The 27482-nt window shown below is 39.4% G+C and overlaps 1 protein-coding gene and 1 long non-coding RNA gene across 3 annotated transcripts in view; one reads left to right on the forward strand and one right to left on the reverse strand.

Moving 5' to 3' along the window:
• Positions 1-14125, forward strand: part of LOC116715571 (uncharacterized) — a 38857-nt gene extending 24732 nt beyond the window's left edge. The window contains exon 3 of the long non-coding RNA XR_004338194.1: positions 13230-14125. This is a non-coding gene — a long non-coding RNA (uncharacterized LOC116715571). The remainder of the gene's footprint in view (positions 1-13229) is intronic.
• sonb (SON DNA and RNA binding protein b) lies at positions 4105-26733 on the reverse strand. 2 transcript variants are annotated; one of them, XM_032555967.1, is made up of 20 exons: positions 26602-26733; positions 26006-26206; positions 25037-25071; positions 24336-24520; positions 23522-23712; positions 21564-21742; positions 20706-20973; positions 20415-20608; positions 20159-20311; positions 19714-19889; positions 18708-18842; positions 18249-18335; positions 17927-18148; positions 14821-14931; positions 14610-14726; positions 12098-12245; positions 11717-11785; positions 10117-10232; positions 8914-9015; positions 4105-4753 (listed from the first exon to the last, which is right to left on the reverse strand). In XM_032555967.1, exons 1-20 carry the CDS (start codon positions 26682-26684, stop codon positions 4676-4678), a joined length of 2850 nt encoding a protein of 949 aa, XP_032411858.1. In that variant the 5' UTR covers positions 26685-26733; the 3' UTR covers positions 4105-4675. The 2 variants fall into 2 exon arrangements, with proteins under 2 accessions (XP_032411858.1, XP_032411857.1); XM_032555966.1 differs by having other exon boundaries at positions 26006-26209; positions 26602-26730.
• Between the last annotated feature and the right edge of the window lie 749 nt (positions 26734-27482).

Genomic DNA, 27482 nt, shown 5'->3' on the forward strand with positions numbered 1-27482 from the left:
ACAGAGGTTATTTTATACTGTGGATAGAACAAAAATAATCGGATCAGATCAGGCCCCAAATGGAATCTAATTTTCTTACATGCAAACCACTGAAGGTAAAAATAACACTGCACAGCACTGCCGTCCCCAGTATGATGCTGTGGGCATGTTTTTCATCAGCAAGGACAGGACAACTCATTAGCATTGATAGGAAGATGGATGGAGCTAAACTCAGGATGATCCTGGAAGAAAACCTGTTAAAGACTTCAGAACGCCACAGTTTGTAGGTTTTAATTTGAATGGCTTTGGGCGGTACGTTTTTACTACAGGTTTCCTTAGTCTTGGTACGTCCAGAACAGAGTTGGTGTACCCCAGGGGTCCCAAAGTCGGTCCTCAAGGCCCTGCATGGTTTAGTTCTCTCCCTGGTTTAACGCACCTGGATCCAATGATGGCTCGTTGGAAGGCCTAAGAACATTGACATGCTGAAAACGTTGTTGGTGCCACCAGGGAGAGAACTAAAACATGCAGGATGCCGGCCCTCGAGGACCGACTTTGGGCACCCCTGGTTTACCCTGATCAGTTGACAAAGTTCCTTCCTCAGGGAGTCTGAAATGATTACTGTGAGCTCTGTGAGGAAACAGATTAATTCTTTTCTCCCGCTGACGAGATCACAGCAATGGCATCCTTTAAGGTTTTGTCCCTGCACACGAGCCTCATATTTAACGAAAAGAAACTGTTCACTGCAGGATTGCACAGATGGGCTGTTTATATCTGAAGGCAGCTTGAGGGATAAGTCATGTCACAGACATGTTGCCTTATAATGCTAAACAAACAAGAACACAGTGATATGTGTCACATTTGGACATGAACATCTAAAACTAATCTGCATTTAAACCAATTTGGATTAAACCAATGACTCAATAACTTCAACACAATTCAAGAAATTCAAGCTTTACCACAGATAATTACACCACAGACCATTTTACACCAGAAGTTCCATCTCAGGTCCCAGAACAGAACCAGTGCAGCATCATTGGCTGAATAATGGCCAGTTGCAATGATGGTTCATAACATTTGTGTAATCAATATGCCTTCCAAGCAATTTTGTGTTGAGCACTAGTGGAATTTTAAAAAAGATCTTTTTCCATATTTTGCATAGCCTGGGGAAAAATTAACTTCCTTTTGCAGCCAGCTACATTCATGTGAGGCTTATTGTATTTTTCACCCCACTGGAACACATCAGGGTAAAGGAAGATATGCACTCACAATCCAGCTACCCATTTATTTGATGCAAAATGAAGTTATTTTTTAATTCTCATTTGCTAATGCTAATGATACAACAGCTCCTCTTGGGTTGATTATTAATCTTAACTCTTAGATTTTTATTTATATATCCTGCTACTAATTTATTTTTATTTTATTTCATTTGTATTATTGTTGATTTTCTTTATCATAGTCTATCCCATATAGAACAAGTTTCCTGTATGATCTAAACAGCGGTTTGATGCTGGCAATGTAGAGAATAAATTATTTGAATACTTTGCATAACCTTTGGCAGCAACAGTTACATTCATGAGAGGCTTTTTATATTTTTCACCCGACTGGAACCTCGGGCGGGTTTTAGGGTTTAGATAGTGATGGAGCGATTCTCCACTTTCAAAGTTTCAAAGTTGTCAACACCAAAATGCAGAGCCAGAAATGTTGGTTTCCAGACTCCCTGTGAGAAACTTTATGAAAAAAACAAAAATATAAGTAGAGCAGGTCAGACATTGAACATGTCTGCTTCCTGTTCTGATTCTTGCAAGAATTAGAAGGGATGTTTAATCACCTCTCATCTTTGCTCGGTAACTAGTGACAGTTCATTGGGGCATTTTTTTCTCTTCATGTTATGTTAATATACGTTAAATATGTCATATACGTTAATATGACCTATATTAGCCTATTAATAGTTTCCACTATTAATTGTGGAAACTATTAATAGATTAATATTAATGCTACAAAGAAAAATAAAACAGAAGCATCAAACTACTTTTGATCTTACACATTAACAAATGCTCCCTGTTGAGTCACTTTCAAACAATTCAAACACACGGACCTAAATACCAACTCCGTGAAAAACTGTCTCCCCTCACATGAATTAATTCAAGCAGTTTTCGGCATGGCAACCTGAGAATACTCAATAAAACAATCTTAAACTTTTAAAGCCTTCTCCATTAACCACATTGCCCCACGTGCGCATTCCCAGACGTCATAAATATGATAAACTAACTTTTACCTTCTGCCTGCTGTCAGCCAGGTGCTTAAAATCAGTGATGCGTCTTCTGTGTCGAAGCGTCGAAAGGCGTGTCGAGTAATCCAGGAGAATGTTTTTATTTTATTTTATTTTTTTTTAAGCGCCTGCCAAGGCTTGTGTTGATTGAGCAGGTGGTGGTGACGTCTGCCCTCGGGCCCGCGTGACTGATTCAGGAATTGTAGCAAAGCCGCCGCCGTTTTCGCGTCACATTTTCTTGTTTTAGGATTTCATTGCGAGTGTAGTTGCAGTTTATTTGAGCGCCTTTTTTTTTTTTTTTTTTTTTTTTTGCGATAGACTAAATTTTTTCCATGTTTGGCAATATTTTGATATCTGTTAATAAAAAGGTTCGCATACAGTAATAATAAATAATTTCTTATGTCAAAAAACAAAACAACAACAATGCAGCGAGTGTGGAAGTGGAAGCATCATGTTGATACTGAAGGAGGGACTGGTGCTGGTGTCATTGGGAAAGAATATTAACTGGAAACACCTAAAGACAAACAGGAAGTTATAGATTGAGAATAAATTCAATTCAATTCAGTTATTTCTTTTGTAAACGAATTAAGAACAAATGTCAAAAGTACTTATTTTATATCAAATCAATCCAAATGTACACAGAATCAAAGTGTATAACTGCGACTGGTAAAAGTTTTCAGTCTAAGCTCACTCCTCCTAAACGACCAGCTAGCAACAGGTCAGCTGATTGTAAAGACTAGAAACATCTCCCCAGGCATTCCACCAATCCCAGACTTCTGGCCCCTTCTGTCTGTCAGGGGTGTGAATAATAACTTTGTTGGTATGGAAACCAATAAAGTTATTGGTTCTGAATTCGCTCACTTCTGAATTTTAAACAAAAATAAAACCCTCATTATTCTGGCATTTGGCAAATAGACATATTTTTGTCATCCTACAACATGTATAGTTTATTGTGACATACAGTCTCCAGCAATATGGATAAATATGTTGCCTATATTTCTGGAGACTGTCTGCCCTAATTGACACAGGTTCTAAAAAAAAAACCAAATCCAATTATCTGTTTAGCTTATTTTGTTTACAGGATGTGACCTACAGACAGCTGCTGGTTTAGGATAACATGCAGCCAGCAAGAGGAAAATCTCTGACATCTGGGAATACTTTGAGATGATCGCTCACAATAAAATTCTTCTTAAATAAAAACAATTCACCCCTCCGCCTCCCATTTTCTCACCTTCTGGAAGTCTCCGCTATTATGTGTAGTCTGATAAGTAAAGATATATCAGTCTTGCACAGCAGAAACAGATTTAATGCTGTTGCAAGACTAAAATTCTGCATGTAGGTAAATATAAGGGATCAGAGCCAATTAGAAATCCAAGAAAGCCCCAACAAGCACTGCACTCCCAAGACACTAAAACATCAAATGTCTTTGTCAAATCAGTAAAAGAAATAAAAAAACACACAAAAGAAGAAAAAAAAAATGCAGTTGAAAGATTATTTACTTAAATTACAAAAGATCAACAATGAAGATTTGATTGTTTGAAACGAGTCTCACAGTCAAAGCAGTAGGTAAGCATGTAGAGTAAAGCCAAACTGCTAGCCACTAGTGGAAAAGGGTCATTTAAGTCCAAATTGTCTTTAATATTACATTAAGGTGGAACTAAACAAACCTCCTTACATTATTTTCCACATTTTTAAGACCTCATTTACCTCAGTAGGGTGAAAAGTGTGCGCTCCTCTCATGCCACCTGAACCTCTGATAGTTTTTCAGACTTTAACAACTAACAAAGCTGTGAGACATTTCCAGTGAAAACACTTAAAAAACAAAACAAAAACAAAAACCCAGGCATTGTAGGCTATTTAACCGTGTTACATAAATAGAATCTTTATTTCAGTTTGCATATGTTGGAAGGCTTTATTCCAACTTGAACAGCCTCGTGTGAAACATTTAGTCAGAAGGAAAACTACAACAAGAGGACAAACAGAACCGAGGCCTGCCATTTACTGCAAGAAGTCTTTACTTAGTTTCAACTAATAAAAGATTAAAACAGATGCTATACAGTACACTCACTATACATATTTACATAACTTACAAAGGTACAGCCATGCATACTTTATACAATCTCTGTGTAATACGTCCGAGCATGTTAAAAGGGGTTTAAAACCACCCAGATGGCAGCTGAGATCTCACTATCTACCAGCTACAACAGTGAAGAGGAGAATATTTAGGTACCAGAAAGAAACACCACAAGTGGATTTACTGACTGGCTCGGTTCCATGTTGCGCACCGGAGTCTGCCGTGACAGTGAGGCGCCCTGAACAAAAGCAGGAAGCTGTTTTGGCTGGAATACATCCTGTACCTTCCTGACTGACTGACTGTCACAAGGCTGAAATGTTTGCAGTGGGGAAATAAAAGCTCTGTGTGAATGTCTACGTGGAGAACAGAGGGCCGGTGGAGGCAGCAGTGAAGACGGGGCCGGTGTAGAGTCCAGGTCCGTCTGCAGGAACCTGCCAGACAAAACAACAAAACACATCTCAAAACAAGATGTTCACTCATACATCTGATGCGTTTTAACACGACACTGGGTAGCGTTAGCAGTCTGGTGTTCCTGTTATGTACTCAGAAATTTCCTTGTTGTTTTTATTACATTTCTGAGATTTATCTAAACATTTCTGAGTTTTCTGGTGGAGATTTACATTTATCTCGGTACAACATGACCCGCTGGCCTAGAATCATAAGGAAGACTGCTGACATTACAACTTCCCAACTGTCAGTAGCTGCACTTCCATGGAGCATAAAATTACTTAAACTGGAACTATGAAACTAAGTTTGCTGGACGGAAACACGCCACGTTTAAAAAAAAAAGAAAGAAAAAGTTTGAGGTGGTTTTTCCGCTTTATCAAAATTGGTGTATTTCGCAGAACTGCAAGGGAAAAACTTTTTCCGCATCCCATGAGTCGTGATCAGCAACTGAATGTTACTCAGAAGAAGGAAAAAGAATACGACAGGAAGTGGTAGGAGGATGATGGTGCAGCATGTTTTTTTTTTAAATAACGTGAACAAGCTTATTGCGAAATGTTATTTTTTCAGCATTAGCAGAATATTGAAGTGTTGCACACATTCGCAATGCAAACTTAGCTAATAATAACCTCCACAATTTGGCTTGGAAGGTTGGTGTTACCGTTACTGTATCCTAGCATACAAGTGGAAAGTTGAGTGGAAGGATCGCCAAAGCAACATCTTGCAGTGGTGTCCAAAGCCGGTCCTCAATGTTTGAGGTTTTCCCCCACACCCAAGTTAACTCTACAGTCCTTCACTCTGCTTTATTGGCCTCATGTAATATTTTAATATTCTGAAAACTTGCCATATTTCATATATCACTCTGGGGAATGAATTGCTTTAATGAGCTGAACTTTTTTAATTGAATTACTAAAATAAATGAACCTTTTTATGCTGTTCTAATCTGCTGAGATGAACCTGTTCGGAAGAACAACAGGCCACGTCCCCATAATCAATACCGAGCAAAAACATTTGCCGTTATTGGCATGACAACCACTGTTCCCATCACATCTGATTGTTTGTGGCACAGGAGTTTTACGAGGAGACTCCAGTCAAACAGAACTTATTGTGAATAGCTTTGCATACAAATGTGTGAATAATTAGGAGTTTGCAAAGAGGCTTACAGCAGCCAGCAGCGCTGAAGGTTGCTCTCACTTCTACCTCGCCGTGTTTGCAGCAAGACGCTACGAATCTTCAAGACGTTTGCGGTTGAAAGAATTTCCTTCGCAGCCATCTGCCGGGTCGGCAGCAGCAGCAGCAGTGATTTAAGGAAGCTGATTGGAAAGTTCGCTGTGTGGGGGCAGTTGTCTATCCAACACAATCTAATGAGAGGCTATAAAAATATCTCCGATTTTTTAAATTTAGATTTCGTCTCTCATGGATGTAACATGTAGATAACTTGAAACTATTAATGCAAAAGTCATCCGAAAGCTTAACATAGACTTTATTTTAAACCCAACATTCAAACGTCATTTGAAGATGAATTTCACACAAAATTAGGTTCCTTTATGGGTTTACAGCTATAACAGCTGGGAAGATGGACGTGACTGATTAACCTTATATTTCTTAAAAGTCAGCTGGTCTTTCGATAAGGAACAAAAAAAAAAAAATGGAAATAGAGTTTATTACAAAAATTTGTGAAAACATTAGACAAACAAAACTATATTTAAGATCTGATCATTTTCATATTTCATCTACAAAAGGTGCGACTGAAAAATCTCATCTCTGGTTTGTACATTGATAAAAAAAAGAAAAAAAAAGAAAAAGAGATCAGCTTTGTACACCATGGGACACTAATGCTAACCTTTGTGAAACCTTGGATAGCTGCACTAAATTTTATCTAAGAGCAGCCAAACGTCTGGAATATTGGATATCAGGAAGCGACCTTATAAAATACTTCCAAATACGACCTTCAGTAAACTGCTGCTGCCTCTGAGGCTGATGCTCTTTACTGATGTGTGTCAGCACATCTCCGCCGACGGACGTCGCACAAACTCGAAGCTTCTTAAGTTGTTTTTTTTTTTTTTTTTAAATCAAAACTACACTTAAAGTAAACAGCATCTCCACTGCCTGTAATGCGTCGATGGACTGACCGACCCCTGGAACATGCAACACCCTCCATTCTCCATGTTAAAATACTCCAAAGCTACATCCAAACCCCCGAGGGCCAGACGGAAATAATGGCTCCAACCATATGGGTCAGGATCTTTCTTTGCTAGCCAGGCTTTCCTCTTCAGGCTGTGAGCTAAAATAAAAAGGAGCATTTTAAAAGGAAACAATCTTCCACCTGACATGTTAACCTCAATGAGGGTCAGTAGGGTCAATCTGCCGACAGTAGCAACTGTCCCATCTCTTGTTTTTCTTCTTTTACACTCCAGGGGCTCAATATAGAGAATATAGAGAGTAGAAGTGGAGGAAAAAAAAAATCGATTCCGTAGAGAATCGCAATTCGTAGTACTGGGAAATTTTGAATCGATTCAAAATGTTCAAAAATAAATTTTAAAATGTGTTTAAGTTATCTATTTTATGACAAACGCAGCGCACTAGTCAAAGTTCAGGTTGAAGAATCTGTTGAAAAGCAATTTTTAGTCAAACTTTAAACAAATCTGGTAGCTTTGGAAAACCCACAAGAGGTTCTTCCAATCAAGAAGTCTTGTCTTCGTGATTGGAAGACAGGACTTCTGGAACAATGTTCTTTGGTAAGAAGAGACCACGGTAGAAATGCCACTATGAGGTACAGTGGTGGGACAGATTCCCAGTTGCCCTGCAGTCGACCATGAGATGCCAACGTTTCCCAAAATTCTAATGTGAGGCCATCGTTCCAAATCCAGCAGCTAATCCACAACAGAAAAGAATCAAAAGTTCCGACATCAATCTGTTTAAAATACAATGACTGCTTTTCTTGCTCTGAGGTTGAATTTCACTCATTTCAGAACGTTCAAAACGTCTTGATAAATAAATACTAGGTATTAGAAAATGTGATTCTAGCCTGATTTCACCAGGTAGACGTTTACTTTCATTCAATCTTTATAATGAAAAGGTCAAACTATTTCATCTCTTATGACAGCTCACTAATGCACTAATGGGTACAGCATGGCTGATCACTAATGGATCGGTGATAATGGAAGCATTAGTGATTCCATATGGCTGATCTATAAGCTGGCATATGTAGTCAGACTCTGTCATTTCATCAAAGTATAAAACCAACTCAAAATCTACTTCCACTTGTTTCCTTGGAGAATTTTTCTCAATATTTTCGTTTAATGATCTACATCTCAGGAAAGAATGTCAGAATAAACTCAATAAAAATGAAGCCCGCCTTTAGAAGATGCAAAAGAAAGAGCAACAATTCTGCAACGCCGCAATTTTAGCTGCGCGTATATTTACATATATGATTTTTATTTTATTTTCGGAAATATTCACTACCATCGTCTAGGCCCATTTTCGATTCATTCAATTAGATTAAAAACACACTGTTTATCCCAAAGGGAAATTAAATGTTAGCAGAACTCATATTCTTTGAAGTATCTTCAAAGAATTGCTATGGATGGTGATGTTGTGGGCAGGAAGGATCTCCTGCATCTCCTGACACAATCAGAACAACTTTTTCATCAAAGGGAAAAATACTACTGGTGTTAATGCCTTAAATAAACACCAAATTCTTTGCTTCATAGTCTTCAGTCCTGCAGTTCTACAATACGTTTTCCTTCAGCTGAACTTTCCACAGTAATATCCTAAAGCAGATGCTTGTGGAGGGTGTTGATGATTGTGTTGGACAGCTGTGATGTCTATAGTCTTCCTAAAAATTTTCTAGGCCTTAACATAATGGATTCATGTAAGACTATATCTGTGGTCGATCTAAACACGATAAATGTACTCAGTTGAATCCGAAATGATCTCAGCTGATCTGATACTCCCGCCTACACAGCAAACGACTGATGAGAGAGAAAAGCCGAGGCGTTGGTTTTTTTTTTTTTTTTAACAAGCTAAAGGCCACGAGAAAATAACAGCAGCTGTTTAAAGGCTCTCTAATTGGGACGTAGAGCTACAACAACAACAAGTGCATTCTGTTATTTAGACCCAGGCGGAAGAGAAGACGAGGCCGTACCTCTCCGAGAGCCTGCAGGGCGACGGTGGCTGCCATGGCCTTGGCGTGTTTCTTATTGGGACTGGCGGTCTGCGGCTGATAGTCCACCCCGTTCACAGTGACCTGCAGCAACACGGCATACGGATGGCTTTGATAACACAGGAGCTGTGGATTCAGTTGACTTATGCTTTTGATTACAGACCGTGGAAACAAGAAGGTCAGGAAGGTGCAAACACAGAATTCTAGATTTATTCAAAAAATGTATGAGAAAATTGATGACACTAGCTGCATTTCCATGAATCATAAAAGTGTGCAAATTGAAATTACAAAAGTATTTTTGCTTGTATTTGCAATGTATTTTCCAGGCACAGTGAAATTTTGTAGCACAATGAACTAAGTATGTCATCTTCGGTTGTTATAAAAAGGCTGTATACATTAAATATGACTTAAAAAAAATTTGATATTAAAATAAATTGGGCAGGGGCTGCACAGTGGCGCAGTTGGCAGCACTGTTGCCTTGCAGCAGGAAGGTAAATTGGTCTCTCTAAATCGGAACTGGAGCTGCTTTGTCGATTTAGCAGAAAAATCGACAAAGTTTCTCGCACAGTTGTACAGGAAACGCAGCTACTGAAATGTTTTCATGGACAACAACTGGTTTACTGTTTGTTTGATTCTGCAGGGCTCAATTTCAATGAAGTCGTTAAGAACAAGAAAGTCTTCAAACTTTTTTTATTTCACAGTTGGAAGAAACACAGAACCAATGTGGAGCCAAAGTATGGTAAAGTTATGGAGTAATCTGCTCCGATGAAACTTTCACCTGTTGCCAAAATATGACAGTGAATAAGGTATGATCCATAATCATGTTTGAAGGATCCATGCTCATATAGACACTGTATTATTCTGAATTTACAGTCACATTCAGTTAATTGAAAAATATGTTGCAATGAGTCTCGATTGTCATATAACATGTACCAACAACAACCTTTAAGCAAGTATAAAACACTTTTCATGAAGCCCACATTTCTGCTTTTAAACACAATTTTTTATTGGTCGAATGTAATAATCTACTTTTAAACGTAAAGTGGAAAATCATCATAACTAATAGAAATAAAGGCCATCTGTGTAATTAATCTATATAACGTATGTCACGTAAGTGAAAAAGTTCCTATAATAAATCAGCTTTTCAATAATATTCACATTTATTGAACGGGTCTGTTTACCAACCTTGAAAAGGAAACTCTTGCGGTGGTCCGGTCCGCTGTGGTGAACCATGACGAATTCTGGCTGCGTGATCCGCTTCTTGTTGCACAGCTCAATGAGAGCGGAAACCGGGTGCTTCCCTGCGCACAAATAAAACCAGCGTGAAGGAAATGAGAAGGAAAGGATGGCGACCGTTTTCACAAGTTTAATCAAAAGACATTTTCCGTCAGAAGCCGAGTCGTGTCTTCAAGAATATCGGGTTTTGATGGGAGTTCTTTGAACCGCTCCCATTCTAGGCCACACTGACAGCACCTTTGATAATGAGAGCATGAACAAGCAAACAGATACATCTAAAGCTAATTTCAAGATTTGCTGACTTATTTCATGTATGCAGACGCATGGAGAATCCCCGTGTGGCCTTTCAGGTCATGTCAGAACACGACTTCTTTATCTTTACAAGATTTTTTAGCTTTTGTTCTGGGGCTGAATCACAGATTCAGTGAATCAATCCCACTGAATCTCAGAAGAAACAGGAAGAAACCTTAAGGTAAACAGATGAACGTGGAACCTTCAGGTAAATTGCCCCAGTAATTATTGTGATAAACAATAACATTGTTGTTTTCATATCACTTTCAAGTAAATATATTCAAGTAATAAATGCAAGTTCTCCATCTCAAAGTGGAATCAGTGGATTCCACTTTGGAATTGGAAGTTATCGTAAACATCCAAAATAAAATACAGCAACCAAAAACAATAAATAAAATGGAAATAAAAACCACACACAACATGAAGCATTAAACATGGATTATGAAGTCTCTATAAACAAAATTGCCCTTCAAATATATAATTAACATAGAAATGAAATTATTTTAAATTTATAATGTGATTAATTAAGAACTAAAAGTTCCTGATGCTTTGAGTAGCTTGATATTTTCATTTAACTGATTATTTGTCTGTGTTGTATTTGTTGCTGCTTCTTGGCCAGGACTAAATGTGTTTTTATCCTGGTAAAATAAAGGTTAATCAAAACGTATAATTTGAGAGGATCAGTGATTTCAAAATAAAAATAAAAATAAAAACAAGTCCGAACTAAACAAATGGAACATTGCATTTCTGTTTATGGAACAAATCTTTCTAAAATAACCAGAGTATATCCATTTTTACCTTAGAAAGTAATAAAATATAATATTCTAACCAGGTATAATGAAGTAAATTGACTCAGTAGAGTGCTGTATCATTAGAAAGATATTAAAAAAAATGTGTGTAGAGATGTGGTATCTATAAGGATGGCTGATTATTACAAATTGACTTTTGGGATAAGGGGCTTTTTTTTTTCTTCCAACTACTCCTATTTTTTCAAAACTGTCTATTTACATCAACATGGGACATGTTCATGTTTAATTGTAAATGAATAAAACAAACTAAAGTGTGTGTTAATGGAGGGCAGCCTCATCTGGAATCACTGCGCTGCCATGGCGCTTTGAATAAGACAAGTCTAAGCCTAAGTGCTTTAGAGACACAAATCAAGAATCAATCAATATATCTGACAGGCAAACTTATTTTTCCATATGTGAATCTTTTCAGCAAGAGCAAACAGACGGACATAATGCAGTGAATGTGTTACCCATTAGGTCCTTGGTTACAACAAGTCCTCCTGTTTGCTTCTGTGGCTTTTCTCCCTCAGCAACAAGACCTGGAAGATAAAAATCAGTGAGCACAGGAACTCCATTAGCACTGCTGCCGCATTTATTATGATCAACTGTCTGAAAATCTCCCTAAAGAGTCTATCAGTGGGATGTGGAAGGGGCTGATGGAGCTGCAGAGAGAAGCAGGAGATTTAACAGGAAATCCAGCGTTTGCATGTGGGGAGTTATTATACAGTACAGAACCAAGAATTAACCCTTTAAATGCCTGTATAATAATTTCAATGACCAAAAACGGGTAAGAATTTTCTATAAAATAAATGATTTGTACTAAATGACCCCAAAAAAAGAAAAATTCGCACCTTTTCTGTCCACCTTGAAGTCGATGACGATTGGTTCCACCGTCCCCTCGCGGTTCCTCCCTAAGCCCTCGCCCGTTCTCCAGCCCATCTTCCTCATGAGGAACTCCCCAACGCCGCCCGACACCGGAGCCGCCCTGAGGAACTGGTCCTACACCCAGGAGAGAGAAAATCACTCTGCATCAGCACAACTCAACACAGACCCAATATAGCCCTGGAACGGGTCACACCACTAACCTTTTTTAGTTTATGTCAGGAAGAGGAAGTTATTCAGTTTTAGTTTTAATTGGTTATGTTATGTAGACGTTTCATAGAGTTTATTCGATATGCTTAAGAACCAACCAGTCTGCTTCAGACTGACAGACCCAAACCTGACACAGTTAAATCGGATCTAAACTACTGGTGGGTTTGACAGAACAGACTGTAACCATCCAGAGTCAACAGGGACAGACATGCACTGAGGCTCCTGACAGACACGTGTCAGCTTGGTGTCTAACAGCCCTTAGCAAGACATGCAACCACAGACCTGCAGTGCTAACAGCTGAGGAGGACTTTGCAAAGTTTCACCTTGGGGGAGCGAATGTTTAGGACTGGTTTTGAAGGTAAGATATGAAAGCATGTTATTGTGGGGGTTAGAAATTTTGAAAGCAATTTTTTCTCTCTCTCTCTCTTTTTTTAATTTCGCTGTTGATTTTGATTTTGTTGAAGGATTTCAGACACAGGTCTCATCGATGTCAGTGATTTTACCACCTTCCTAGAGCTGTGCTGCTTTATCAAACATCAGATATTATATGTGGTTTAAAATATCTGCACAAAGAAAGTGGCCGGAGAAATTGAGATCAACTCTATAATTTACATTTGAAAAAAGACATTTACATACACTGAATAAAAAGACACATAATTTATTTTTCACCATTTGAAGTTAAATCAGGTCAAATTATTTCTGTTTAAGCTTCATTAGAATTACAAAAAATTATTTGTAAATCCAAGTTTTCTAGCAAATAGAAAGAAATTTGGTGATCAGATTTTTAACAACATATATTAGTTTTTGGCATACACCAAGTTAAATCCTTCAAATCAATCTTTTTCCTTTGCCATTAATAACTTGTTCACATCCTTCTGTCCTCCCCTACAGGACAAACCCAGAAGATCACACAGGATTACACAACACAGTGTGTTAGCCTCACAGTTTGACTGGATCGCAGGAGTCAGCATATAGAGAGAAGCGGTCCAGGATTGAGCTGGCAGCCCTACCATTGACTGGTGAAAACTGATCCCATCTCATTAAACGGGTGAGCTGCCGCCGTCAGTCTCAGCGCCGGGTTAAGGTCAGTAAGTGTGTTTTTGCAAGAGGAAAAAGGTGAGACGTCGCCTCTGTCATAAACTTGCACACCACAGTGTCTAATTTGTCAGTGACAGCTGGGTTACTCTGCGACTACAGCAGTTTGTGTGAGCCTGCTGGTCAGCCGCTGAGAATAAAGATGGACGGAAACCAGAAACAATGCAGCATTCGTTAAAAGTCCTGAACTTTTAACAAATACCAGCTCAGACCCCTTAATACAAACATGACATAGAAAACTGTGTTTTCTCAGGGTTGATAACAAACTGAAGCTTTTGTACTGAACGATTTCTTTTCAGTTTCCTTTAAGAAACACTGCATTTTTCTTTTTTCTTAACAGGGTATTAAACGTGACATTGCACGCTTTCCTAAATTCCCCTGGTGGAGTTGATGGGCACCTGACAATATCACAGTGGGCCCACTTTTGTGAGTTATCTAATCCTGATTCACAGACTGAGAAAAACCGCCTCAACTCAACCTGCGCCTGAACGCCTCGCGGATTTGGTCACCATGTTTTTCTTCCAAATACCTTTGGGTTTATCATCTTGATTTTGAAAAGTTCCTGCAGAGTTTCGTTTCATTTTACTCTGAGGCAAGTAGTTTGGGGTTCAATTCCCAATTTGTGACCTTTGGGAAATGCCACCCTTTCATGCTCTCTCTGATTACTGTGAACAAAGAAAATTTTAAAACTTTTTGAGACCCAAAAGTCCTCTTCTTTCAGTTTACACTCCAAACCTTTCGTTCGAAGTTCCTTTGTTCAGAGCAAACATGATCTCTGAAACTTAGACTTAAAGACACTGGTACATGTTGGGATTAACATTTAATCAGCTAATCAGCTAATATTTGTTCTCCACTCCTTTTAAAGTAGTTGCCAGGTCCATGATTGCTTTTTTGGGTGTTGTTCTTTTACATGACTAATCCCTAAAATATATTTGTGTGCTTCCTAAAACCATTTAAAATTTAAAAGTGTAGCTTGATTGAGATTTGACAGTGTTGGGGAGTTGCTCTGTTTTTTCCTGAAGAAATGCAAACCCTCTGCTTAATGGACCAAAACCTCAACGAGGATTTCCACGTTTGAACCACTGAAGACCGATGGTGAAAAACATCTGCCCTCGACGTCGTTCATGTGTCTCACCGTAGGATTTGACGTTAAATGAGTGGCTAAGTAACCTTTACCTTCTTTAGCCATGCTTGTGGTCCGCTGGTAGACAGCTCCTCTGAGCTGAGAACCTGGGCTCCAGTAGAACCAGTAAAGAGACCAGGAACGTTACTGGACTGAGCCCACGCATCCACCTGTTAAAAAAAAACAAGCCAGCCATTCAATTTTCATTATAACTATTTGAGAAATCAACATTTCTTTAAGAATCCTGAGTGAGACGTATTCTACCTGCTCTTGAGCGCGGCTGAGCATACAAATGGCACTGACGTCATAGGGGTTCTCAGCCAATCGCCTCTGAGCTTTGATTCTCTCCGTCACTGCCTGGGTGATATCCACATTCTGAGGGGAGAGAAGAAGAAGAAGAAAAAAAAGGCAATTTGAAGTGATGGAAGAAAACTACCACTATATCGGTTTGGACGTTTCTGTATGCTTCACTGCTCATCTACAAGGACTCGTCTCTTCCAGCTGCTGCTTCAAAACTTAAGGCTTTACTTAAATCTTTGCCGTTTTCCACACGGGAACTGCAGTTCTGATATCTGCCAGAGACGTTCCAGATGGGAGGCAAAGGAGAGCTGGGTGTTTAATATACAAATATGTCTGACTGGAGTTAGCTGGAAAGTGCTGAGGAATATATCAGAATAATAAAATGCATGTTTGAAATGAATTTATCTGGAGTGCAACAGCACACAGTACAACATAACAGAAGTCAGGTTTCTATGGAGTCAGGTCAAACCCACTTTATTCTTGTTTGCAGTTAAAGCTTTCATTAATTATCTTCCGCAGCATACAAGTGAAATAACTTTTATTTTATTTTATTTTAATTTTAGCTGCAGGTGCATCGTTTTGATCAAGCGTTCACTAGAGAAATTATGTTATGGCATTTTAGGCAAGAACATTTTTATTTTCTTATTTAAAAGGGGAACTGTTTTATTTGTTATTTGCATCTTTTAATGTATTTCTAATATTGTATAAGAAAGGCTGAAGAAGATCAATAAAAAAAATCTGCAAAGTGTGATCATGTTTTATACGAATAACTGATAGAATGATTGACTACTCTAATAATTGTTAGCTGCAGTCCTAATATAAACGTGTGAAAGTTCATAAAATGATTTTTTTTTATATTTGGGGAGATTTTTCAGAGCTTCTTAGGCTCAATGAACCCAAAATGCACTCTGCTACAGTTCATACTCACTTCTACTTTATTTATTTATTCTTCTTAGTCTATGAAAACTATTGCAAAATGCAGTTCTAGTTCTCTGGAGCAACAGAATGAGACTTACAGAACCATGCGAGAGATCCTTTGATCATTCTGATCGGGGAGTTTATAAACACAGCCAGTGTATAAATGTTCTGTATAAATGTTCTGTAAATAGTTGCCCAAACACTGTTTGGGCAACTATTTTTTTATTTTATGACACTTTCACTACATCAAGAACATGCATCTGCTCTCTTCCACTCAGAAGCTTTCTCCAAGATTTCCAGCTCAAAACAGCCTGAGTTTGGCGTTTCCCTTCTGATGCTCCTGACGGAGGTTTTGCCGCTTGTTCTGTCTCAGAATAACATCCCTGCCAGCCTACAAAATACCTTCATCCACGTGAAACACCGCAAGAGCACTGCAAATTGAACAGCGACAGCAAACTGTAAATACTCAGAGGCCAAGTGTCTTGTTATTTCTCATTTCGCTTGTATTGACAGCCCAAAGGCGCTGGCAGTGATGTGTGATCTCTGCCAGCGCTGACAGCCGATCTCATTACAGATGTCTCTCTCTGCTTGTGCCCACCAAGCAGAAGACGGCGTCTTGTTATTCTGCAGAAACAGCTGCTTCCTGCTCAGAGCTCTGATCAGCGCGGCTGGGTTGGGTAACGGTGACCTCCGTGGCACCTACGGATGGATGCCTTTAGTGTCGATGAAGAAGTCATTCATTGCATTTAAAGTGATCAAGCCAGAAGCTTTTTTGCATTTTCCACAGGTGAAAGGCCTCCTTGCCGACACCCTAATTTCTAACTCCTCCACAAATTCTCTAAAACTTCACATCTACACATTAAGAAGAGACACACGTCATTGTTTTGTCAATTCAGTTGAAGAACACTTTATTAATCCAAAATAAATAGTAACTCATCTTATCCACGGTTCTTCAAAGAATTTGCGTTGACGCTGACGGCCGTGGGTAGGAATGATCACCTGGAGCGACTGAAGAGGCTCTGTTGTGTAACCGTCTCAGAAAAAGGATGCTTAGGGTCCTGCAGGTCTCTTTTTTATTTCATTTTATTGCAATGACGAATGGGATTTTATATAATGTGGAACTCTACGAGCCATCATCCTCTTTAGGAAGGTACAAAATGTTCAAATCAACCCCAGATACAAACTGTAACAATACCCTACTCACACACAAGTTAAGAGAGAGTCAGTAAGTCCTGTTGTAACATTGGCTGAAATGCCATTCAGAGGAAGAAGACATTACTCCATATGCAGCAAAACAAATCTAGATTAGACTTTGCAAATGTACTGAGGTTCTGATGAAACTAAATCAATCATCCATCTATTCCATCTCAGCCCTGAAGCTTCACAAAGGAGGCTGGTCCCCAGCATTCACTGGGCAACAGGCGCAATTCATCCTGGACAGGTCGGCTTTGAATCCATTATGTTATCTATATGGAGGCTCTTAAATAACATGACAGACCTTGTAAATTGTTTGCATGTCTCCACCTAACTTCAGTGTTGATGTCAGCAGCCAGGAGCTTCTGAACTGGCTAAAACGAGTCCAGCACCACCTTCTGGTTCAGAAATGAACTGCCGTCTAGATAAACGTGCCAGACTTCTACATACTTTTGTTTGCAGAGTGGAACATTTCTATAAACTCTTTTAATAAACATGTACGTAAAGCAGTAAAACACCAACAACAGTCAACAGGCATATTGCTGCAGTTTTTTATTTTTCAATACGAAGGCTCAAATAGCCACAATGCTAAAATATTTCATATTTTATGGGCGCCATGGTTCTCAGTTTATGTCCCCACATGGCACAATATACTGGGATTTAAACTATAGTGCTTTGTTTATGGGAAATGTTGCTTTACCTTCCCGGAATGAATTGTAATTAAATTTATAGGACGGTGTGAGTTTCTACAATAAGCTCAGATCGTTCCAGCTGCTGCTTTGGGAGCTCTAAGTGTTCAAGCAGGAACTGATATGGGTCATAACAGAAAACAAAACATTTTAATGACGCTGCACAGAGGTGGGCATCCTAAAATACCAAAACGTGAAAGTCCAACCAGAACAGAATTGAAGTGACTTTATTAGACACCAACAATCCCTACAGAGAGTTTATGTCTTACCTGCTGCCTCACTTCAGGGAAAACACTGTCGCTGTCGGGTACAGGTGCCACCTGCTGCTCGATGACGTCGGGTAACCCTGAATCTGACGCCGCCTCGCCCGACAGCGAGGTGGACGTCGCCGAGGGAGCGGTTGACACAGACTTCTTGCTCGTAGATGTAGATTTGTCAGCTGTTTTCTCAACTGGAACCCACTCTCCATAGGCAACCACTCCTTCTCCCTCCTACATGGTAGCATTGTGAACAGGAAGAAGCATTAATATGTGTTAGAAACCGATGAGAATCCTTTGCTTCTCCTAATTGGTTGTACAGACGAATCCTGACCTTCTTACGATGCTGTGACCCTGAAGACACAGGAAACTCCTTGGCCATTTCTGCATCACTCCGCGATGTTGGACGAACTGTTGTGTTCTGAAAGTTGGAAAAAAATAAATAAATAATTGCAATAAAAATTTAAATGCTCATTTTTATTTTTCTTAAAACAATCCATGTAAATGCTTACTGGTAATTTTTCAACTCCACTTATGCGCTACATTTTGCATTTAAAGTAATCAATCGGCTGCCAGATTCAATACAACTTATTTTTTCCTATTTTTAAGGGGATTAAACACAATATTTTTGGCAAATTAACTAATTAAAATCTGCCTTTTCTGCATTTTAAAGAGCTTTAATACATCTTTTAATAAAAAGCGGCTGTCAAATCACACCAACTACAGCTTTATATCTGCCCATTTTGCCTCTTCAGTGTCCATTTCTCAGTTTAGAAAAGACACAAAAAATTACATTAATGTTGAAGTTGATGACTTTTTGCTCTCGAATGGTTGATCCTCCAAAGAGTTTGCCGTCGTCTTCTTCATCGGAAACATGAGGTAGTGCCACCGGCAGCTCTCCAGTGCTGTCTGCAATCATCTTGCATTTCTATAAAAACACAGAGAACAATAAAATGACTTAAGAGATATAATGTAATAATAAGGCTGTAGGTCTTGACTTGTTACCTACTATGTGGTTTCAAGTGGGAGAGTGCAGATGTACACAGTCAGAAGTAAGACAAGGTGACATTTTCCGTTTTTTAACAATTCCTGACACATTGCAAACTAAATACACGTCTGGTCTTCAAAGTCTGTTGTTTCTCTCTGTCCTTTAGTAATAGCATAGACTCTGCATGGAAAGAATAACTACAAAAGAAATCCTCTGCCAATCAATTCATGCCTCCTTTCACTTTCAAGTTGGTTATCATGAAGTTCAGTACTTAGAAAAAAAAACACAATTCTTACTGCTATGAAAAACGGTAGTTTTTATCAAACGAGCATAGTTACAATCCAAATATATTTGATCTACGCGGCTTATTGATAATGCATTATTTTTAAATTCATCATACATTTGGCTAATGTATATTGGACATCCTTAATTTTCACTAACAAAATATGTCAATTAGATAAGTACTGTATTTAATTGTATTGGTTTTTGAGGGGGATTTATAAACATACAGACAGGATTTATGCTTCTTCAGTTGCATTTTTGCAAATAAGATGAAACAAACTTTAAAATATGCATATTTGTGCTTTTTGTAGTAAACTTATGGCAGTAAAAGTATTTCTGCTGACCCGTAGGGCTTCTTCGCCTTAGCTTTCATATATCGCCTCAACATTTCGGCCATGTTTTAGAGAATACCTGACATCGATGGAACAAATCCTCCAAACTGAGAGCATGCTGATGACTGCTTAGTGTTTTAAGTGCTTTGTTTAGTCCTGAAAACACACACACACACACACACACACTGGGGTCTTACATCAGTAAACTCCTTAATGCTAATGCTGTTGGCCTGCTTCGCCACTTTCTTTTTCACTTCCTCCAGAGCGGCCGAGTTGGACTGGATGCCGAGGATAGACGGCTTGTTACCGACGGAGTGCGGTGGGAGCAGCGAAGACAGAGTCCCCATGTTAGACAGAGCTGCAGTCACAGACGCTACAAGGGAGACAAAGTTAAAAAAATTAAAAAAGATTCAAAAGAGAGCCGATAAAATGGGTTCGCATTGTTCATTTAAGTGAGTAGAGCAACACCACATTTATTGTTTTTAATTCTGTTGTGTTGGTTATTCAACCATCAAATTGGCGCAAAGCACTATTCTACCCATTCAGTCGGGGCAAAAAACTGTGTAGTGTGAACTGGGCTTAAAATAATCTAACCAACATCCCAGAATGTGACATAATTAAGAAATGATTTCCAGATTTTACCAGCAGTCATGCTAGCCATCGCTGCGTTCATGGCCATGTTTGGTAGGGCCAGAGGAAGCGCGGTCGTCCTAAGGCTGGCAGGGACGGGCATCCCAGCCTTCACACACATGGCAGCAGCATTGGCCTTGGCTATTTCCAACAACTGCTCCTTATCTGAGGAAACACAGAAACAGGAATAATTAACCCCAATTTATTCAAAAACTCATAGTGGCAAATGGTAGCTTTGACTGTGGAATGCTGGTTTAGCGTATCTGACCCAGTTCGCTGATGCGTTTTGGGCTGGCACTCCTGCTCCGGTCCTTTCTTGTGGGCGATCTTTTCTTGCGCAGGATGAGGACGGGGGAGTGGCTCGGTTCGCGTTTCCAGCGGTCCCTCTGGCTGTAGGTCAGCCTCCTACGGTTGCGCGATGCAGACCGTGAGCGGGACCTCCGGGAGCGCCGGTGGGCCGACCTACGCAGCGAAGAAACCAACAAAACACAAACGACGACATCGGTTCTGATGCTGGTAACCGCATGTTGGACGTTACAGAACGAAAGCGTAACGCTACCTGGAGCGTGACCTCTTCCTCACTGAGCGGCTCCTGGATCTGGACCTTCTCCTGTGGCTCCTGCTGTGGGAGTTGGATCTTTTTCTCTTCTTCGATGACTTCTTGTCTCTGTCTCTGTCTGGGGACCGGGACTGCTTTCGTTTCCTCCGAGCTGGTGACTTGTCATGAGACCTGGGCTTTTCTGAAGCTTTCTGCTGAGGGGCGGTGGACTTCGGGGCTTGTTCGGGCGCAGAGGGTGTGGGCGGCTTGTGGGCAGATGAACCAGAACCTAAAGTTTTAGGAAGACCAACAAACAAATTCTAATCAAGCTGAAAATCCAACTGGTGCTTCGAGACAGTGTGACATAAACCAGGGTGTGTCTCTGTGTGTGTGCATGTGTGTGTGACCTACAGCTTTCTTGAAGCTTAACCAAAGACCCTGCGTCCATTTATTAATTAAAAATAATTCCATTTCAAGAAAGCAGCATTCAGTTAACAAAAACAGTTTAAGATCAGTTCAAAATTGAAATAGTCTCATACAAGGTCTGAAGCAGAACTATTTATTCTTAATTCTCATTATTTTTGAAGACTTTCATTCGAACAGTAGTAGTTTGTTCTTTGCCATTCATCCTCCATTTATTATTTTCTAAAAAGTATGTGCTGTCATGTACTTATTAGCATGTTATGATGTTCAATACATTGTAATATGCCTCCCAATGATTACAAGTAACTTTTGAAAGGCAAATATTAAGCATACTTTTCAATAATTTAACTTACTTTAATTGAGCTAATAAAAGGCGACAACATGTGAGAGCTCAGCCTGTGAGTCAGAACTGTGCCGAGGTGCTTATGTGGATTTGTTGGCTTTACGTGATCTTACCTTGTTTTTCCGATTTGTCTCGATTCTCCGCTGGCTCTGCTGCTTTTGGTTCAGCTCTCTCTTCTGCCAGCAGGGGTCTCTGTGCAGAACTGAGGTTCTGCACCGGCGACTGGGGCCTTTCTGAAGGACACTGGGCACTGAGCACGGATTCACACAAACGTCCTGTCGTCTCAGACGGGCTGCAATTAACCGTACCACAACATCATTTGGTTCATTTAAGAAACATATCAAACAATTAAAAAAAAGTTCTGGCCTGTCTTCATTACTGTAATGACAGCATTTGATTGAAGCCAAGTGACAGAATCCATGGAAAAATACATGAAGTAACCAGCAGCCCAGAAGATGAGTTTTGAAGCTGTGTTTATGGGCTTTATGTATATTTCAATGCCAATTGTGACATCAATGGGAAACGTCTTCATGCGTTTTCCTTAGAGAGATATTTACCGCTAGAGTGGGCTGAGACCGTTATATTTAACAGTATTTATGACGGTGAAAAGCTTTTTCAGAGCTGCAGCACCTGGTGATTGTACAGTGTAATCAACTGGATGGTGAACATGTAACACTCATGCAACTTTGTTATGTTTTTGTTCTTTGCTGAAACTGCTCTGGTCACTTCTTGATTTTTACTGCTTTTGTCCAATTTAATGCCAAAATGATTCTAAATAGGCAAATTTGTACTTTCTGTGAACTGATTCCTCCATTTAGGGACTTCTCCAGATGTACAAAAGTATTGCACATCGTTATCTGTTGGAGTGACGAATATCAGCTGGGAAAATGTTGCATTTCGCCCGACATTAATCGGATGTTGATGCTACAGATGGCTGTAACAAACAGGAAGTGGAGCATACATCTCAGAAAAATGGAAAGTATTCCCTGCTGCACTTGAGGTTTGGACTTTGAAACTTTCAGAGTTTGTGCCTCTGGTAAGACAACAACCCACCAGCGAATGAGAAACTTTGCTAAGTCCTCTCCCCATATTAAATCTTTTTTTCAGAAAAGCTAAAAACCAGCTCAAGCCAGCGTACAGACTTCGAAGAAATGATACCGAATTTTGCAGTTTCCGTCAACCTTTCCTGATGGAATACCACAAATTGCCTGGAAAAAAATAGATCCAACCAGAACCTTCTACGGCAGATGTATGTGGTACGCCACAGACAGATAAGGAACACTAGAGCAGAGCCAGATGAAACATCCAGAAGAGAATTATGGGACAGCAGGATGATTCTTCTTCAACTCTGAGGTGATTTTAGCTACCAACTCTGGTTGGTGGAGAAAGTAATTCACTTGAAATTCTATTCAGTGTGGACAGGGTCTAATAGACCTGGTGTGCCAACAGCAGAGGACCTGAACTGAAAAGCAAGTTATCAAAATAATGAGAGAAAAATAATAATAGGATTCCCCCATTCTCTTCCTGAAGGACATTTTCAGGACTCTCCCACAACAGTCTGGCAGACTGCGTCATTCTCTGCGTCCACTCATTTTTTATTTCAATCTGCCTTCTTTTTGCTCAGGGCTACCCTCTATGATATAACCTTGGACTTATCTTACGTGACAACAATCACCCGTTTTTAGATTGTTCCTAATCTATTCTATAACAAACAGAGTCAACAAAACAAAGCGCTACTTTTTCACAGCCGATATAAAAGGAGTTTCAAAGCCAGAGGCCCAAATCCCAGTAAAGCAGGACTTTTCAGCGGGACTCTCCAACCTGTGACTCTTCAGACCTTCCTTCATTGGTTCTTATTCATTTTGAGTAAAACTGATGTTCATGTAGTTGGCCTGAGGGTTAAAATGCCACTTTGGATTAGACAGGTTGCAGACGCCTGCATTAGTGATTTAATTAGGCCGATTTGACCTTGATCAGAAGGACATAGACTGAAAAAACAGAAGAGTTTTTTTTATTGAATGCATCTAGAACTCCCTCCAGGGGCGGGCATTTATCATATCGTTTGTAATACCTGCTTTCGCTTTGGTGGCACTGTGAAGGAGACGGTGATTGAGCCTGTGATCTTTGGCAGTGGAGACGCAGCGATGAGGCGGGGTTGCTCTTCGCCGGGGAGGAATGGGACTCAGAATTGGAATGTGATGGCGGACACGGGCTCCTGCTCCCAGCTCTCTTTTCATTTCCATTCCCTTTATTGGAGCTGTCCTGTTTTAGAGTGAAAAGCAGCAACAACAAAAAAAAAACTAAACAAAAACATGGTACGTGTATATGTGATGTCAGCACAGAGATAGTTTGGGAGAGAAGGACCAGCATCGGTCCAGCTTATCCACTACTTGTTAGGAATTTGAAGAATTTCAAGCATTAAATGAATAAAGATGAAAGTTTTTACTTCAGGAAATGCTGATCTTATTTATTTAAGATAAATAAATGCTGTCAAACAGCATCTGGATTAATTATAGATTCTTGATTTGAATATATTACAGATATAAATGAAGGTTCTTTGTGCAAATTAGTGAAATCAGGCATTTTTGGGTGGAACTCTGACCACCAGATGGCGACAAAGTGTTTCAACAGGAAGTGGTGAGGAAAACACATTTCTGGGATTGTTTCTGTCACATTCCCTGTTTGAATTGTTTTTGTTTCTTCGTCATGGAAACGGACCAGTGGGAAAAATAACAGGCTCACCATCAACTCCATATAACCAGGTATCAAAATGTCAATATTTTAACTTAAGATAGTAAGCAGAAAGAAAATGATACATTTGATGAGACTAATAATCCATATAAAACAAAGCAACCTCTTTTTACTCTACCATGAATTGCTGTTACCTGTTTGGGGATGATATCTGGCAGCTGTTCCTGTCGAGGTCGCAAACATTCATTGAGCTTCTGCTTCGATGTGACTTCCGAGTCCGAATCAGACGTGTTCTCTCCACTTCTCCTCCTCTTCTTCTTCTTTCTCTTCTTCTTCTTTCCCGACGAGTGCTCTCTGTTGGAGCTGGACTTCTTGTCACCTGGACCATTCAGGAGACATGTTTAAGACAATGCAGTCTTGCAATAATGCATAACTATCAAGTGGTATTTTCAAATTTCCTGTCAACTTTAAACATTTTTTAACTCAAGAACATGCCGGTCAGCTGGATTACTGCCTTAGTGCCCCGAGCTCCGGGGGTAAACCGGCGTTTTCTGGGGTAAACCCTGCAGAAAATTAAACCCCCTGTAAGACTGCGATGGTAACCTCACTCCCAACAACCAACATATAATATCGCATATGGATTAGGAGTTTGTAAAGCGCCACATGTGACGTTTTCCCCACTCACTATAAAAGTATAAAGAAGGTCAAATTTGATATTTTAAGCATTTTTCCCAATAAATATGACCTTTTAGTCTCCATGCCTGTAAGACATATTGATATAAATCCCATCCCCTCTCTCACTCCTGATAAATATGGAGCAAAAAGTTCAAAGGTTGGCCCTCAAAAAACACAAAGCACATGTAAAAGGTGAACATTTTTACTCTGGCCGACTCACCTTGTTCCTTCATCTCTGGAGCTGGTGCCTCTTTTCTACGAGGAAAAGACAAAAGACAGACAAGTTCCCAATGAAAACACGCACGACAACCAAAAACAGCAGAGTGTGAAGTCTCAGAATTCGCCATCTTAAGCATCTGTGTTACATCCATTTGTAACTTTCACGAGTTCTCCCTCTCTTCTGACTTGATTAGGTCTATGACTTGTTTCAGCCAGGTCATGCGTTACCATGGTTTCAAAACTATAAAAAGTTTTCTATTAGAAATTCCAAACTTTTTAAGCTCTGCTAAATTAGCAGATAGCCTGACTAATGAATCAGCTAACATTAGCATTTTATATTTGTGCTACTCTATGAAGAAAACAGGAGCAACTCAGATTAATAATCTGCACAATAAACACTTACTTAGCATGTTTTTACATATTGTTTTAATTCACCTGGCCCTTTATTTCTTCTTACTGTGTGTTGTGAAATTAAGTAAACATTTAAACATCCCCTTAAAGCAACAGGGAGTCATTCTGGTATCAAAATGGCAACATGACCTTTAGGTAAAGTGCATCCAGGGACATACAGTCAAAGATAATATTTGTCATTTCATTTTAAGACACAATATCTATTATTACTGTGAACATGTTAGCTTCTAGTCTACACAATACAATATTTTTCTTTCATTTAAAGAGTGAGTTTCGGTTTGTCCTGGGGTAAAAATGATTAGAAATTGTGAGATAAATTAGATAGGTTCACAGGGATAAAGAATTAAATAACTGAAAGTAATTAAAACTGATTTTTTTAAAATTGTTTCAGTTATTGACATTTTGGAACAATAACGAAATAGAAGAAAACGATTAACTGATTAATATCTAATTCAACTGCTGAACAAAGTAAAAGCAATTAGTGAAGGATATTGTTAATATGATAACATGATTATAGATGCTCTTTCAGATGAACCTGTTTGGATGATGGAAGTTTTACCTCGGCTCTTGTCCCTCCATGTCGGCTCCTGACTCAGAACTGCTGTCCTTCTCATGGTTCTTCCTCTTCTTCTTGCTCTTGTGCTTTTTGTGCTTCTTCTGCTTCTTCTGGGACTTGCTGGGGTCCTGATGCTGGGCTCTCGGAGGACTTCTCTTTGCCGCATCACTAACTTTCTCTTCACAGTCCGCGCCTGTTGCCTCGCTGCTGGGAAACGGATCAGAACATCACATGTTACCGTCTGATTATTTAAAAAAAAACGCGAGGGCAGCATTGAAAAGATCCATGTGGAAGCAGAGAAGAAAAAAATGTTTAGCGTTGATCTTTCTGACAGTGCTGCCGTTTGGCCTTTAATCTCCACCGTGGTTAAAATAATCTTTACAAATCAAACAGATGATCTTTCTAAATATATTTAAAAAAAAAACCAGTTTCCATCTGTATGAAGACTTTCATCCCCTGCCCTTCCCGAAGCCTGCATGCTCTGCATGGTTAGTTCACAACATTCAGAACCACATGATTCGGCGACATTCAGACCGCAGGGCTTTCGTTAGCAACAGTCCGTCAGCAGAAACACAAGCTAAACACGACTGCCGACAAACCTTTTGTCGTCCTTCTGCTCCTCTATCTCTCGAATCTTGTTTAGAATAAAATCCTGGAAAATTTGTTCTATGTTGGCCGCCATGTTTCAGTGTGTAACTAGAATAAACGTCCGGGTAGGAACTCCATCCGCTCGATAGTTGCTTCCCCCCCCCCCCCCCCCCGCTGTTAGTTTTGTTCTCAACTTTATTTGTAGACACACCATTTACAGTACAACAACATAGGACAACGTTGACTGAATATATTTATATGTCTCAGAAAAGAATAGTACAGAAAAGCAAATAAAAATAAAAAGCCAGGGGGTTTAGGTTTCAAATAGTACATTTAAAGCATTACATATTCCAAAGGTTTAAACACCCAATTTATTGTTAGATCTGATATAATACTTAATTCCATTGAAAAAAGCAGTAAAACATGGTTTCCTTTCAGTGAATTTGCAACGATGAATATGATATTTAGCCAATAATAAAACTCGGAATTGCTAAGCATTCGTTTACCGGTAAACTCATCTCACCACTAAGTCCTTTTCTGTCACGTACATTCTTTACTGTCTGACTTAATACAGTAGTATTGAGTACTACTGTACTTCTCCTCCTCCTTTTACTACTACTACTACTACTAATAATAATAATAATATATTTTAAAGAGTTGTGCCTCTCATGGTAGATGTGTTGGGTTAGTTCTGATTTAGTCTTTTTCTAGACTTTTGTTCAAATATTTTTTTATCTTATTTTATTTTATTTCTGTATTTTATTAATTAACTCATTAAGAAATAGCAAGATTAGACACCTCAAAGACACCTCGACTACAACCACTAAGTCTCGAAGGAGTTGAAAGGGAATCATGACGGGTGCAGAGCAGCTTATGTTGTATTATCGTTCAG

Source organism: Xiphophorus hellerii, chromosome 24 (assembly GCF_003331165.1).
Source record: "Xiphophorus hellerii strain 12219 chromosome 24, Xiphophorus_hellerii-4.1, whole genome shotgun sequence".
Lineage (NCBI taxonomy): Eukaryota > Metazoa > Chordata > Actinopteri > Cyprinodontiformes > Poeciliidae > Xiphophorus > Xiphophorus hellerii.